The 14,591-nt window shown below is 41.1% G+C and overlaps 1 protein-coding gene across 3 annotated transcripts in view; it reads left to right on the top strand.

Moving 5' to 3' along the window:
- msraa (methionine sulfoxide reductase Aa) overlaps positions 1 to 14,591 on the top strand; it is a 347,255-nt gene that overhangs the window by 24,294 nt on the left and 308,370 nt on the right. Inside the window, exons 2-3 of one of the 3 annotated variants that reach the window (XM_072251422.1) lie at positions 320 to 412; positions 1,065 to 1,855. The exons of the other annotated variants lie outside the window; for them this stretch is intronic. Coding sequence (XP_072107523.1) covers positions 320 to 412; positions 1,065 to 1,503 — 532 coding nt within the window. The 3' untranslated portion in view covers positions 1,504 to 1,855. Of the gene's footprint in view, positions 1 to 319; positions 413 to 1,064; positions 1,856 to 14,591 lie in introns of those variants that run through there. 3 annotated transcript variants of the gene reach the window in all.

Here is a 14,591-nt window from a genome sequence, read left to right on the forward strand (position 1 = left end):
GAGCTGCTTGCAGAAGTGGTGGATGCAGGTTCAATTTGAACATTTATGAGGAATTTGGATAGGTACATCAACGGGAGGGGGTATGGAGGGCTGTGGATCTAGGCAGATTAATAGTTTGGCACGGACTAGATAGGTCGAAGTGCCTGTTTCTGTGCTGTGGTGTCCTATGACTGAATAACTCCTAAGTTTACAAAATGTGTTGGTACCTGATCTTGTGATCTATATGCACTCTTGTTGTCGCTAAGTCCAAATGGCAGTTATGCCCAGTGTGCCCGTTTTAAAAACTGCAAAATAAACAAAACTTTCACTGTTCACGCAGATACGTATTTCAGTGGACGCAGTGGTGCTTCCAAGTGCTGAAGTTTGTACCAGGTTTCCAGCACCTAAGTTTGCAACACACGGGAGGACAAAGGTTAATGTTGTATTCTTGAGATAACTGTGGAGCAGATATCTTTAGGTACAGAAGGAGTATGTACTTATTTTCTGAACTGGAATTCCAAAAGTACAAAGTAGGTTTCCACTGGAGGATCCTTGCTGTCTATTTGCTGCAGGATCCTCCTACAATATATGAAAACTACAGTGGGAACTGTCAGGTCAGCTGAAAAGATCATTGGCTACCATCACTGCAGGACTTGAATGTGTCCAGGACAAAGAATCATTGTGGATAATACATACCCTGCAAAATTGCCTTTTACAAAATCTCTTTTCTGGAAAGTGCTATAGGGCTATTAAAACAAAACATTCATGCCATCTTGAAAGTTTCTTCCCCCGGGCAGTTAATCTGATCAACTGTTCTAGTTAGCCCTCCCTACACACACAACCCTCTCTATCTACTACCTCAGTCACTGCACCAAAACACTTTAAAACACTTTTTGTAATGCTATTTACGTTGTATTTATGCACATTTTTTTGCCTATTCATACTTTAACCTTTAGCTTTACTTTTTATATAATTCTTTATTCTTCATAATTGTTGAATGTTGTCTTTTGTTGCATGTTGAACCCTGATCGACAAACACATCATTACAAATTCCTAATACATATAAATGTATATTGTGAATATAGTTACTCTCCGAGACAACAGAGATTTATGGAGAAGAGGAGTTCTGTGGGTAATAAAATGGACGAGTTCACTGCGCTAGCCAGGCGTCAGGGAACATTGCGGGAGTGCAGTGTTATGTGTTTCACTGGAACAGGGCTGCACGAGGACATACCCGATCAAAACTTTTCCATGGACGGCTTCCAGACCGTTCGGGCTGATTGGAAGTGCACTGAGAGCGGTAAGCGTAAAGGAGTTGGGTGCTTACTGTTCTGGTTAACAACAGATGGTGCAATCTGGGTCATATTACGATCGAGGAACGTGTTTGTAGACCGGATATTGAACTTTTTACTGTTGGACTTTGGCCATATTCCACCGAGATACAACACTGGGCGGCACAGGAGGTCGTTCCTGCCTGTGGCTATCGAACTTGCAGCTCCTCCCGTGGAGGGTCAGACACCCTGAGCCAATAGGCTGGTCCTGGACTTAATTTCCATCTGGCATAGTTTGTATTTTGTTGTTTGATTGTTTGTGGTTTTTGTATTGCTATATTTATGCTCTATTCTTGGTGCAGCTGTAATGAAACCCAATTTCCCTCGGGATCAATAAAGTATATCTATCTATCTATCTATCTATTCTATGCAGAATGGAAGGACTATTGTTTTTCATTAAAAATTACAGATACTTCCCCAACTTGTACTTCCTAATTTAGACTTCTGTTTGAAAAAGGCTGCCTTTACTAATACTATTTATGCCACATGTGTTGTGTATTTAATTTTTTAGTAATATTTGAGTAACCTTGTATGTGTGTATATGTGTGCCTGTATATTTATTTATTTATGTTGATTAAGTATTGTTCATTTAAATAATTCATTGTGGATCATTTTTATAAATATGTGAATTGCATGTGTTATCACAATACCATGTGATATGTGTGCACCTTGCTTAAAGTAAAAGATTCACATTTTGGACTCCCACATTTTCTTTTGAAGTAGTTAAATGTTTTGAAGTTACAAAACATAAGTGGTGATGAGGTATTTTTAAAATGAACGCAAGATGGCTGCCGACCTGTTGAAGAGCAGCGAGACATTCAGGTTAAGAGAAGCACAGCAAGGAGTGGCAGAGTTTGTGCAGAGACTGTGGAGTTAAATAAAAAGACAGTAAACAGAAGAATTCACAGGTTCATAGAGAGTGAGTACCAGGTGTTAATAATCATAAAAAAAAGCAGAAATGGCTGGCTATATCATGAAAGATGGATGCATTCGATTGCTCAGCAGATAACTGGCACATGTATACTGAGCTAATTCAACAGCATTTTGTAGGAGATGTAATAGCCAATGAAAAATGGGTACCAATTTTGCTGTGTGCATTGGGTTTAAAGGCATACAGTTTGCTTTGAAGTTTAACTGTTTCAAGCAAGCCAGCAGAAATGAGCTTTGCTGCGGTTGTGCAAGTAATGCAGTAACTTTTGGAATCAAAGCCATTATTGATTGGAGAACACTTTAGGTTTTGTAAGTGGAATCAAAAGGAAAGGGGTTCCATTTCACCATACATGGCTGAATTGAAGAGATTACCTGTGCATTGTCAGTTCAGTAATAGGTTTGATGATGCACTGAGAGATCGTTTATTTTGTGGAACCTTACAGAAAAGCATTCAAGAATGGCTCCTAACTGTAGCGCAACTAACATTTAAAAGAGAAATTGAAATTGCTGTATCAACGGAAACAGCAGATAGAGTCTCAATTGAATTGTGATCAGCAGTGAAAGTGAGCATGAGCAAAATTGCAATGTCCAAAACAGAAACTGGCCTGGCTGAGCACGTTGTGTAATTATTGTGCTAGAGGCTCACATACTCCAGACCAATGCAGATTTAAAGGTGGAACTTGTAGAAAATGCAACAGAGTAGGACAAGTACAAATTATGTCATACTCAAAATAAATGAGGGTAGAGAAAAAGTTAAAATGTCATGTTGCAGTTTCAGAAAGAGTACTGAATCTGCAAGCTGTTGATGAAAAAGAAGTGGGTAGCCTTGAGATTTGTGAAAACTAACAATAGGCAAACAATATGACATATGCCAGAAGTGAATGGCAAATCAATTGCATTGGATACTGCCTTGGCTGTTTCAGTCATTCCACAAAATGAGTTTGAACGGCATTTCAAAGATACTGAACTGAAGCCTGTAGATATCCAACTAAAAACATAATACTGGAGAAAAGATACTTCATGTGGGAATGATATTCGTGACAGTGAAATACAACAAACAGCAAGCCACATTGAGCTTGTTTGTGGTAAAAACAGGAGGGCCAGCACTGTGGGGGTGTGATCAGCTGAGACAACTGTAACTTGATTGGAGATCCAACTGCCACTTGCATGCTGCATCCCTGCAATGAAGCCAACTGGAAGCGAATTAAGGAAGGTTCTGGATGATGCCACACTGTCTCCATGCCGAACACCAGGGATCTCTGTCCAACAGAGGACAGACAGATGTTGGTGCCAACCTCTGGTTGGAAAGCATATTGGACCAAGGAGGACCACACTGCCAAAAGGAATTGTAAAAGTAACGAAAGCAGTGTCTACAACAGTTTTTGTAGGTAACATATTTGAGAAAGCATCTGATATGTTAATCATTTTGCCACACTTTCAAAATGTGGTTATGTTTTAAGCTGGAAGAGAGTTCAAGGAGCTTCAGGAAAGTTGCAAACTTTCAGCTTTTGTTAATATGTAAAAATAACAGAATCTACTCTGTGTGCATTAACGTTATTGCTTAAACTTCAAGTGGAAGACAAAAAGCTGCTTGTTAAAGTAGATGCAAAGCACAAAGCCCAGCTGGATGAGTAGAAGGCCAAAAAGAAAGGAGGTAATGGAAAAACAAAACAAAAGGATTTGTCAGATAATGTTGTGGAAGAGGAAACCAGGACAAGAGATCAGATCGTAAAGGAAGCAATGGAAGGATTAAGAAGAGAATACTCTAGCGAACAAATGCACTGATCAACCCAAGGTTTCTAGGGTTCGGAAAGAGGTAGCAGTAGAGATTTTGGAGGCATTAGCAATGATCTTTTAAAAATCATTGGACTCTGGCATGGTGGAAAATTGCAAATGTCACTTCACTCCTTAAGAAAGGAGGAAGGCAGCAGAAAGGAAAATATAGACCAGTTAGCCTGACCTGAGTGGTTGGAAAGATGTTGGAGTCAATGGTTAAGGATGAGATTATGGAGTACTTGGTGACACAGGACAAGATAGGACAAAGTCAGCATGGTTTCCTTAAGGGAAAATCTTGCCTGACAAACCTGTTGGAATTCTTTGAGGAGATATCAAGTAGGATAGATAAAGGGGATGTAGTGGATGTTTGCATATATGGACTTTCAGAAGGCCTTTGACAAAGTGCCACACATGAGGCTGCTTACCAAGTTAAGAGCCCATGTTATTACAAGTTACTAACATGGTTAGCCTATTGGCTGATTGGTAGGAGGCAGCGAGTGGAATTAAAAGAATCCTTTTCTGGTTGGCTGCCAATGACTAGGGGTTCTGTAGGGGTTGGTGTTGGGATCACTTTTTTTATGCTGTATATAAATGCTTTAGATGATGAAATACACATCTTTGACGGCCAAGTTTGCAGGTGATACGAAGATTGGTGGAGGGACAGGTAGTGTTGAGGAAACAGGTAGGCTGCAGAAGTACTTAGATAGATTAGGAGAATGTGCAAGAAAGTGGCAAATGAAATACAATGTTGGAAAATGCATGGTCATGAACTTTGGTAGTAGAAGTAAATGTGCAGACTATTTTCTAAATGGGGAGAAAGTTCAAAAATTTGAGATGCAAAGGGACTTGGGAGTCCTTGTGCAGAACATCCTAAAGGTTAACTTGCAGGTTGAGTTAATGGTGAGGAAGGCAAATGCAATCAAGAGGTCTTTAATACAAGAGCAGGGATGTGATGCTGAGGCTTCATAAAGCACTGGTGAGGCCTCACCTTGAGTATCGTGTACAGTTTTGGGCTCCTTATCTAAGAAAGGATGTGCTGGCATTGGAGAGGGTTCAGAGGAGGTTCACAAGGATGATTCTGGGAATGAAAGGGTTATCATATGAGGAAAGTTTGATGGCTCTGGGTCTGTACTCACTGGAATTTAGAAGGATGAAGGGGGGTCTCATTGAAACCTTTCAAATGTTAAAAGGCCTAAACAGAGTAGATGTGGGAAGTATGTTTCCCATGGTGGTGGAGTCTAGGACAAGAGGGTGCAGATTCAGGACAGAGGGATTTCTATTTAAAACAGAGATGTGGAGAAATCTCTTTAGCCAGAGGGTGGTGAATTTGTGGAATTAGTTACCACAGGCAGCTGTGGAGGCCAGGTCGTTGGGTGTATTTAATGTGAAGATTGATATGTTCTTGATTGGACGCGGCATCAAAGGTTACAGGGAGAAGGCTGAGGAATGGGGTTCAGGAGGGGAAAAATAGATCAGCTATGATTGAATGGTGGAGCAAACTCGATGGGCCAAATGGTCAAATTCAGCTCCTATTTCTTATGGTCTTACCAAGATGCACAAACTAGAAGAAGAAAAAGAAGAAGAAAGGTGATCAGAGCTGTCAGAACCACTTCCTGCAGTCTCAGAATGAACTCCTGCAATCACCAAGGAGGAGGCCCCAGAACGTGAGATTGTTTTCACAGCCACGAGTCTCATCTGCCAATCAAAGTGTTTCCCCTTGGTCAGGAAAAATGTTATCACACAAGAGTAAGAAATCCTCCACAGTGATTAAATCTTTAGGCCTGAATGGGACAATTTAAAATTTACTATGTTGTGGATATCTGTGTATAGTTGTTGCGTTATATAGTATACAGCGTATATAGTTGAAATGCATTCTGTATTGAGTTTGAGTTTATAGCTAAGCAGGGAGGAGTCTTGTGTAGTTAATATTTCAGTAATACTTGAGCAATCTTGTGTATATGTGTTGATTGATTAAGTATTCTTGTTTGTTTAAATAATTCATTGCAGGTTATATGTATAAATGCATGAATTGCATATGTCCTTGCACTACCATGTGATATGTGTGCGCCTCGCTTAAAGTAAAAAACAAAGTTGGACTCTCATTCCTGGCTCTCTTCTTTGAATTTGTTTAATGATTTGAAGTTACAAAACGTAACAACTTGCCCTTAAATATACTGAGCATAAAGAGTGGGTGATGTGGGTCAAACCTCTTCCAGAGTTGATCTATTTGGCTTATTACCGATGAAGTATGTGACAAGCCCATGATCATTCCTTTTCTTGCATACACCTGAGACATCTTGGTACTCTGGTGTTCCAGGCAAACACCATTGTGCTGACTCATCACATCAAGCTTTTGGTCAGTGCTTCTAATTGACCCAATAGTGTTGCAATCATCCAGTTGATGATTCAAATTAGCAAATATAATTATTAATTTCATAGAAGCAGGACTCATTGCATTATTTATGCACCTTATCTTAAATTTAATATTTTTGCAAACAATTACTTGGTAATATTTTTCAAGTAAATGTTTTTCTCATGGCCTATCAATGTGTGATTGATAAAGAAAATAATGAATTTTTGTTTCTATAGCATTTTTTTTCCAAAACCTCAGGATGACCACACTTTTAAAATGTATTCACGATGTGATTTAAGAAATTTTGTTGTGGATTGGGATTTAGATTACAGTGAAAATTATATTCAGTTTGAGTCTATTCTGTATTGTGCAAATGCAAGAATCATTTAAAATTTTACACTAAGTGATTATACAATAAACTCACTTATAGAGTTTTAATATCTGAAGAGCGCAGTGAGAATGTATTGGACTGTTCATGCGGTTCGTAATATAATTGATACAATTGTTGAAACATGCTGGAATCATGGTTTCAGGCAACTGGCCAGCAAGTATGAATAAAATCACTAAAAAATATGAATACCCTACACAAGAAGTGTTGAAAAGGAATTTACCAGAAGCAACTTGACAAGGAGAAGCAGAGTGCTTTTCAATTTCACTGAAGTAGATGTGAACAGAGATTAAAACAGAACACTGCCTTCATTAATTTTGTGTTCATATCAATTTCTTAAACTGAGAAAGCCTACAAAAATGCATGTGATATTACCTTAGAGAAGTAATTTTAGAAAATTTTAGAGTTGACAATACATTAGGTATATTTGAAATGGTAAAAAAAAATGTTTTATATACTACCTCTTTATTTTGTAAAGTACATCAATTGCACCTACAAACCATTTGGCGGTTCCATCTATTGAGCAGAAATCAAATTCTTTATGAACTTTGTGCCAGAAGTATTCCAAGTTTTTGTTTTACCTCAATTATCAAATAATACTCTGCATTTGTTATAATAATTTGTTTTATGATTTGAGACATGGCACATGGTAAGTGGAGCATGACGAGGAACAAAGTTACTTTGAATCTGTGATTAGAAACAATAGAAAAACTACAGCACAGAAACAGGCCTTTTGGCCCTTCTTGGCTGTGCCGAACCATTTTCTGCCTAGTCCCACTGACCTGCACACGGACCGTATCCCTCCATACACCTCCCATCCATGTATCTGTCCAATTTATTCTTATATGTTAAAAAAGAACCCGTATTTACCACCTCATCTGTCAGCTCATTCCGCACTCCCATCACTCTCTGTGTGAAGAAGCCCCCGCTAATGTTCCCTTTAAACTTTCCCCCCTCACCCTTAACCTATGTCCTCTGGTTTTTTTCTCCCCTTGCCTCAGTGGAAAAAGCCTGCTTGCATTCACTCTATCTATACCCATCATAATTTTATATACCTCTATCAAATCTCTCCTCATTCTTCTACGCTCCAGGGAATAAAGTCCTAACCTATTCAACCTTTCTCTGTAACTGAGTTTCTAAATTCCGGCAACATCCTTGTAAACCTTCTCTGCACTCTTTCAACCTTATTTATATCCTTCCTGTAATTTGGTGACCAAAACTGAACACAATACTTGAGATTCAGCCTCACCAATGCCTTATACAACCTCATCTTAACATTCCATCTCTTATACTCAATACTTTGATTAATAAAGGCCAAAAAATACTTAACTGCAGGGGCTTAACTAGGATTGTTGCCGGAATTGTGGCAAGTTCCTTGACAAAGATTGGCTGCAATGTAAGACAACATCTTGGGCATTGTTATGTCACATAACTATCATGGCAAACTGGCCTCGCTCAGTGGTATTCTAATTAAGATAAGGTAGATTATTCTGATCTGCTGCACTTCTGGTTATCTGTAGAAGGGCAGAAATAAAGGGTTGCTAGGGGGAGAGATCTTTTCTGCTTCATTCAAGTATTTGAATGATTAAAACAAAAAACAGAAGATTTTTGCTAACCTGTTGATCAAAGCCTGGTTTTGACGGCATTTTTGTGTGTGGAACTTCCCTGGTTTAATCAGGTGGTCATCAAGATAGCATAGTGTTAATAGAAAGATGGAGGTTGCATAGAACATAGAGCAGTAGAAGACAGATGGGCCTTTCAGCCCATCAAGTTGATCTAATCCTATCCTATGATCAGTCTAACCCTTCCCTCTTACAACCCATTACCCTCCAATTATTCATTTATTTTACATCTATGTGCCTATCTAAGAGTCTTTTGTATCAGCTTCTATTACTATCTCCAGTAGTGCATTCTAGGTATTCATCACTCTCTGTGTGTTTAAAAAAAATTATATTAAACCTCCCTCTGAACCAGGGACGTACCTACGGAAAATAGCGCCTATGGCAAGCACTGAAATTGCGACCCTGTCCAAACATCTGACACCCATTTTTTAGATAACTTTACCGTAATATCAGCTCAAAAATATAAGTCAATCTCATTAATCTTTTAATTAACAAATTACGGCACTACATGAAAATTATAACTGCACCTTCCTTGCTTTCACTGACGCAAATTGGTCTATGATGTGATCAAGTCAGTTTTTTCAGTTTCTTCTCATTCTACACTCAGTAGAACAAGATCACAGAGTCTTCCTTGACCCATGGAGGCTCTCAAATACAGAAGTATTACTTTTAACTTGCTGAATAATCTCTCACAGCTGGCGATGGAAACTGCGATGGTTAACATTATCTGAATAGCAATGCGAAGATTGGGGAAGACGCTCTCATCTCCATACTGAACAATAAATTCAAGAAGCTCTTCAGGTTTTGATATTTTCACGTTGACCCACCTTGATAGCAACATTCTGCAATCCAAAATTTCTTCATATAGCTGCTGTCCATCAACATCAGATCTGTACAATTCACCCAAATTTTCGCACTACTTCTTTAGGTCGTTGCTGTTAGGTCATGTGTTCCCTTCATGACTCTTTCCATTTCCTCCTTAGCTGTTAACCCAGCGTCTCTTGAGTTCTCATCAGCCATTCATTTCTTTCATCTCTGACGTCTTTCAACTAGAAGACTCACTGACCAACACTTCTCTTTCATCATAAAAATGATCTTGGAGGGCTTTCAAATCCAGAGCAGCATCGTGGAAGTTCATGCTAGGATCCTGCAGTCTCTTTTGAATACGGTCAATGCGAATGAGTACTTTGTTCCAAAATCCTAGCAAAATCAGAAAATCGTAACTCAACATGCGGTTGTACAGCTGCCTTGCATCACTTCTTGTTTCACTGGTCTCGTTTTCATTGTCTATCATATCCTGGAGAATTTGAAGTACCTCCTCAAGGTACTTGTTGACGGGTTTCACTGCTTCTGTCCTTGCACTCCACCTGGTTTCGGACTCCAACTTAACAACCACAGGCACGGCGTTTTTGAGTTTTTCCCAGCACTGTGTTGAACGGGAGAAAAACACGTAGAGAGCTTTGATGGTTCCAAAAAACGTGACCATCATTGTATCCTGCTTGTCTGCATGTACACCCACCAAGTTGAGTGAGTGATTGTCGCAATTCACAAACACTGCCAGGTTGTTTTTCTCACTTATTCTTTGACGAACGCCATTTCTGTGTCCAGCCATCACAGCAGCGTTGCCATAGCACTGTGACCAACAATCTTGTAGCTCCATTTCGTCCTTCTCTAGCTGTTTCAAGATGTCTTCAACCAAGCTCTCAGCATCCTTCTGCCTTATCTGGATAAAACCAAGGAAGGACTCTCTAATATGGACTGTTTTCCTCTGAAAATCAATTTTCACATACCTCACTACTTCTGACATCTGCTCACGGTGCGCCTGATCAGGAGTCGAGTCCAACATGAGACCCTAGTACCTGGCTTTACGAATGGTTCTCAGTAAACACTGGCGAACTGTGGATGCCATCATGTGGATGAATTCGTTCTGGACACCCAGTGAAAGATAAGACGTGTATCCAGGATGACTTTCCAAATGAGTGAGGTGTTCTTTTATGACAGGGTCAAAGAAGGCCAGTAGTTTCAGTAAGCCAAGGAAATTTCCCACATTGGAGTCATCGTCTAGCTGAAGTGACTCCCTGTGTCCTCGCAAAACGAGGTCCTGAGTCGCAAGGAATTTTATGCAGTGATTCTTGTCAAGATATCACACCACTTCTGCTTTTCCTTCTCAATCTGTGACTGAAATACCGCGTTAATATCTCCTCTGTTTCCAGCTAAATTGCTTTCCATTTCTTTCCACTGTGTGAAGCATTCCTGATGGTTCTTGGCATTTTCATGAACACTAATCCTTTCAGGTGCTTTCCACTGGTTGAATCCACTTTCCTGCTCCAATGAGGATTGATGGTCTGACCGGGAATAGAGAAAACAACAGATACAAAATGCAGACTTTTTAGAAGGGGAATAGACCAGCCATGAGCGAGTCACTCCTAGTTCACTAGGTTCAGTGTTGTCAGGTTCAATCTCGTCAGGTAAAATCTTGTCAATAAACTCAGCGTCACCACCACCACCATCATCTTCCCCTCCTGTCATGTCCACGTTCTCTGTGGCAGCCTCATTCTTAAACTCGTCATACTCGGATTTATCTCACTTGACTTCCTCCTCGGCTTGTGACACATTTGTACTTGATCCACTTTCGGATTCTAACAAACTTGTAGCAGGTGCAGGTGACTCCATGGAACGTGTCGAACTACTTGTTCCAGGCTTTTCAAAGAAGGGCATGAAGAACTTGCTCGACTTCTCGGCTTCCTCCGCCTCCAACTTTTGTCTCTTCTGTCCTTCAACTCCACTTTCCTTCTTCGTGTAGATACGTTTCATGGTCTTCTTACACAGTGCTCTGAAATAAGGCCATCCTAGTGCTTCTCACCCATGATAATCAAAGACAGATCATACATCTGAAGAAAATTCTTTTTTCACTATCCGAGGATGGCTTGTCTGACTTTAACAGAAACTGCTCAGTGGTGCCCCCCCCCCTTCAAGTGGCACCCAGGGTACGTGCCATACCTGCCATACCTTAGATACACCACTGCTCTGAATGGTCTCTTAAACTTTATTCCGCTCACCTTAAATGGATGCCTTTGATATTGTTCATTGCTGACCTGGGGCTGTCCACTCTATGGATCTTATAATCTTATATACTGTACCTCTATCAAGTGGCCTGTCATCATCGGTCACTCCAGAACAGCCATAGCTCAACCTTTCCTCAGAAGGCATATTCTCTAATCCAGGTAGCATCTTGCTAAATCTCCTGTTCATCCTCTCTGAGGCTCCCACACCTCTTATAATGAGATGATGTGAACAGAGAACAGTATTCTGTGTGGTTTAACTAGGGTTTTATCTTGCTGCGACGTTACTTCAGGACCCTTGAGCTCAATCCCCTGTCTAATGAAGGCCAATACAACATTTGCCTTCTTAACCACTTTATCAACTTGTGCAGCAACTTTGAGGGACTCCACACTACTCCGCCTTCAAGTTCGATCTCTCAGTGATTCACTTCACACTCTTCCAGATTGAACTTCATCTTCACTTCTCCACCTAATTCTGCAACCTCTCTATATCCTGTTGTAACTTATGATAGCCTTCTACAATATCCACAACACTTCCAACCTTAGTGTTATGTGCAAACTTACAAACCCACCCCTCCACTTCCTTATCCAAGTCATTTATAAAAATCGCAAAGAGGAAGGGCTCTAGAACATAGGTAATTGAACTCTGGCCAGCGACCAATCTGGACATTGGAAGTTTGACAGGAGGGGATTGCACTCAGGTCCACTGACCGAGTAGAAAAAGGCAGTGGCGGCTCGTGGCAGCATAATTGAGCTCTCGTAATTGGTGTTAGGTATTGATTAGCAAGAGCAAATTAAAGGAAGGCAGGGGCAAGCGCTGTGGCCATCATTGCAGCAGCCGTCGTAGAAGTGGACAGAGCTAGAGTGGTGATCTTGAGGCTTTAGCTGTTTGAGGTTGCAGCGAAGGGAGGCCTCAGTCTGAGAAAGCAAAAAAAAAGAAAAGGTCTAGATAGATTTTTTTTTCCTGTCCGCACTTTATATTTGCTTAGTTAGGAGAAGAGAGATGCCAGGTAGGATAGTTAGTTGCTCCTGTTGTGGGTTGTGGGAAGGCAGGGAGACCTCCAGTGCCCCTGACAACGATCACTGTGAGAGGTGCATCCGGCTGTAGCTTCCAACAATCCACGTTAAGGAGTTGGAGCTGGAACTGGATGAAGTCTGGATCATTTAGGAGGCTGAAGAGATGATAAATAGGGCATATAGGGAGGTATTATACCCAAGGTGCAGGACACAGGAAACTGGGTGACAGTCAGGAAGGGAAAAGGTGTTCAGGAGGCAGTGCAGAGTACCCCTGTGGCCATCTCCCTCAACAACAAGTATATCACTCTGGACACTCTTGGGAGGTTGGGGGGATGTTCTAACAGAGGAAAGTCACAGCGGTTGGGTCTCTGGCACCAAGTCTGCCTCTGTGACTCAGAAGGGAAGGTGGGGGGGGGGGGAAGAAGAGGTACACTGTGCTGATAGGGGATTCATTAGTTAGGGGAACGGACAGGGGGTTCTGTGAGTGAGAACAAGATTCCCGGATGTTATGTTGCATCCCTAGTGTCAGAGGTCCAGGACATCTCAGATGGAGTTCTCGGCATTCGTAAGGGGGAGGGGGTGAACAGCCAGAGGTTGTGGGTCGTGGTCCTGAACTGGAGGAGAGGCTCATATCCTAGCGGGAACGTTTGTTAATGCTGCATGGTGGGGCTTAAACTTGAGTTGCAGGGGAATTGGAACCCGAGTGCCAGAACAGTTAGTGGGGAGGGTGTGGAGGCAGAGGTTGGTAAGATCTCAAATGAAGTCAGGAATGAAAAGGTTGAGCGTGGTGTGAAGAGTGTCCTGAACTGCACATATTTCAATGCAAGAAGTATCGTAGGAAAGGCGGATGAGCTCAGGGCATGGATCAACACCTGGATTTATGAATTTGTAGCCATTAGTGAGACTTGGTTGTAGAAGGGGCAGGACTGGTAGCTCAGTATTCCGCGGTTCCGCTGTTTTAGATGTGATAGAGAAGGAGGGATGGCATTATTAGTCAGGGAAAATGTCAGAGCAGTGATCTGTCAGGACAAACTGATGAACTCGACTGGAGAGGCATTATGGGTGGAACTGAGAAATAAGAAAGGTATGGCCAAATTAATGGGGCTGTATTACAGATCACCCAACAGTCTGAGGGATTTAGAGGAACAAATTTGTAGAGAGATTGTAGACTTGCAAGTAACGTAAGGTTATTATAGTAGGTGAGTTTATCTTTTCAAACATTGACTGGGAATCCCATACTACAAAAGGACTAGGTGGGATAGAGTTTGTCAGATGTGTTTAGGAAAGTTTCCTAAACACTAGTGAGTACATCAAAGTCCCAATGACAGAGTGTGCGATACTGAATCTGCTACAAGGGAATGAGGCCGGGCAGGTGTTAGAAGTTCGTATAAGGAAACACTTTGCATCCAGTGACCACAATGGCGTTAGTTTCAAAGTAAATATGCAAAAGGATAGGTCTGGTCCATGGGTTGAGATTCTAAATTGGAGAACGGCCAGTTTTGATGATATCAGAAATGATCTGACAAGTGTGGATTGGGTCTAGCTGTTTTCTAGCAAAGTTGTATTTGGAAAGTGGGAGGCCTTGAGGAAGGAAATTTTCAGAGTACAAAGCTTGTATGTGCCTGTCAGGATAAATGGTAAAGATAACAAGTGTAGGGAACCTTGGTTTTCAAGAGATATTGAGGCCCAGGTTTAGAAACAAGGTGTATAACAGGTATAGGCAAGTGGATACAAATAAAGTGCTTATGGAGAATAAGCAATGTGAGAAAGCACTTAAGAAAGAAATCAGGAGGGCTAAGAGGAGGCATGAAGTTGCTCTGGTAGACAAAGTGAAGGAGAATCTTAAGGAATTCTACAGTTATGTTAAGAGCAAAAGGATTGTAAGGGACAAAATTGGTCCTCTGGAAGACCAGAATGGTAATCTATATGTACAGCTAAAAGAGTTGGGGGAGATCTTAAATGAATTCTTTGCATCTGTGTTTACTCAGGAGATGCATATAGAAGTGAGGCAAAGTGGCATCAACTTCATGGACCCTGTACAGATTACAAAGGAGGAGGTGTTTGCTACTCTGAGGCAAATCACGGTGGATAAATCCCCAGGGCCTGACGAGGTATTCCCTCAGACCCCATGGG

Source organism: Mobula birostris, chromosome 2, assembly GCF_030028105.1.
Source record: "Mobula birostris isolate sMobBir1 chromosome 2, sMobBir1.hap1, whole genome shotgun sequence".
NCBI classification, from domain to species: domain Eukaryota; kingdom Metazoa; phylum Chordata; class Chondrichthyes; order Myliobatiformes; family Myliobatidae; genus Mobula; species Mobula birostris.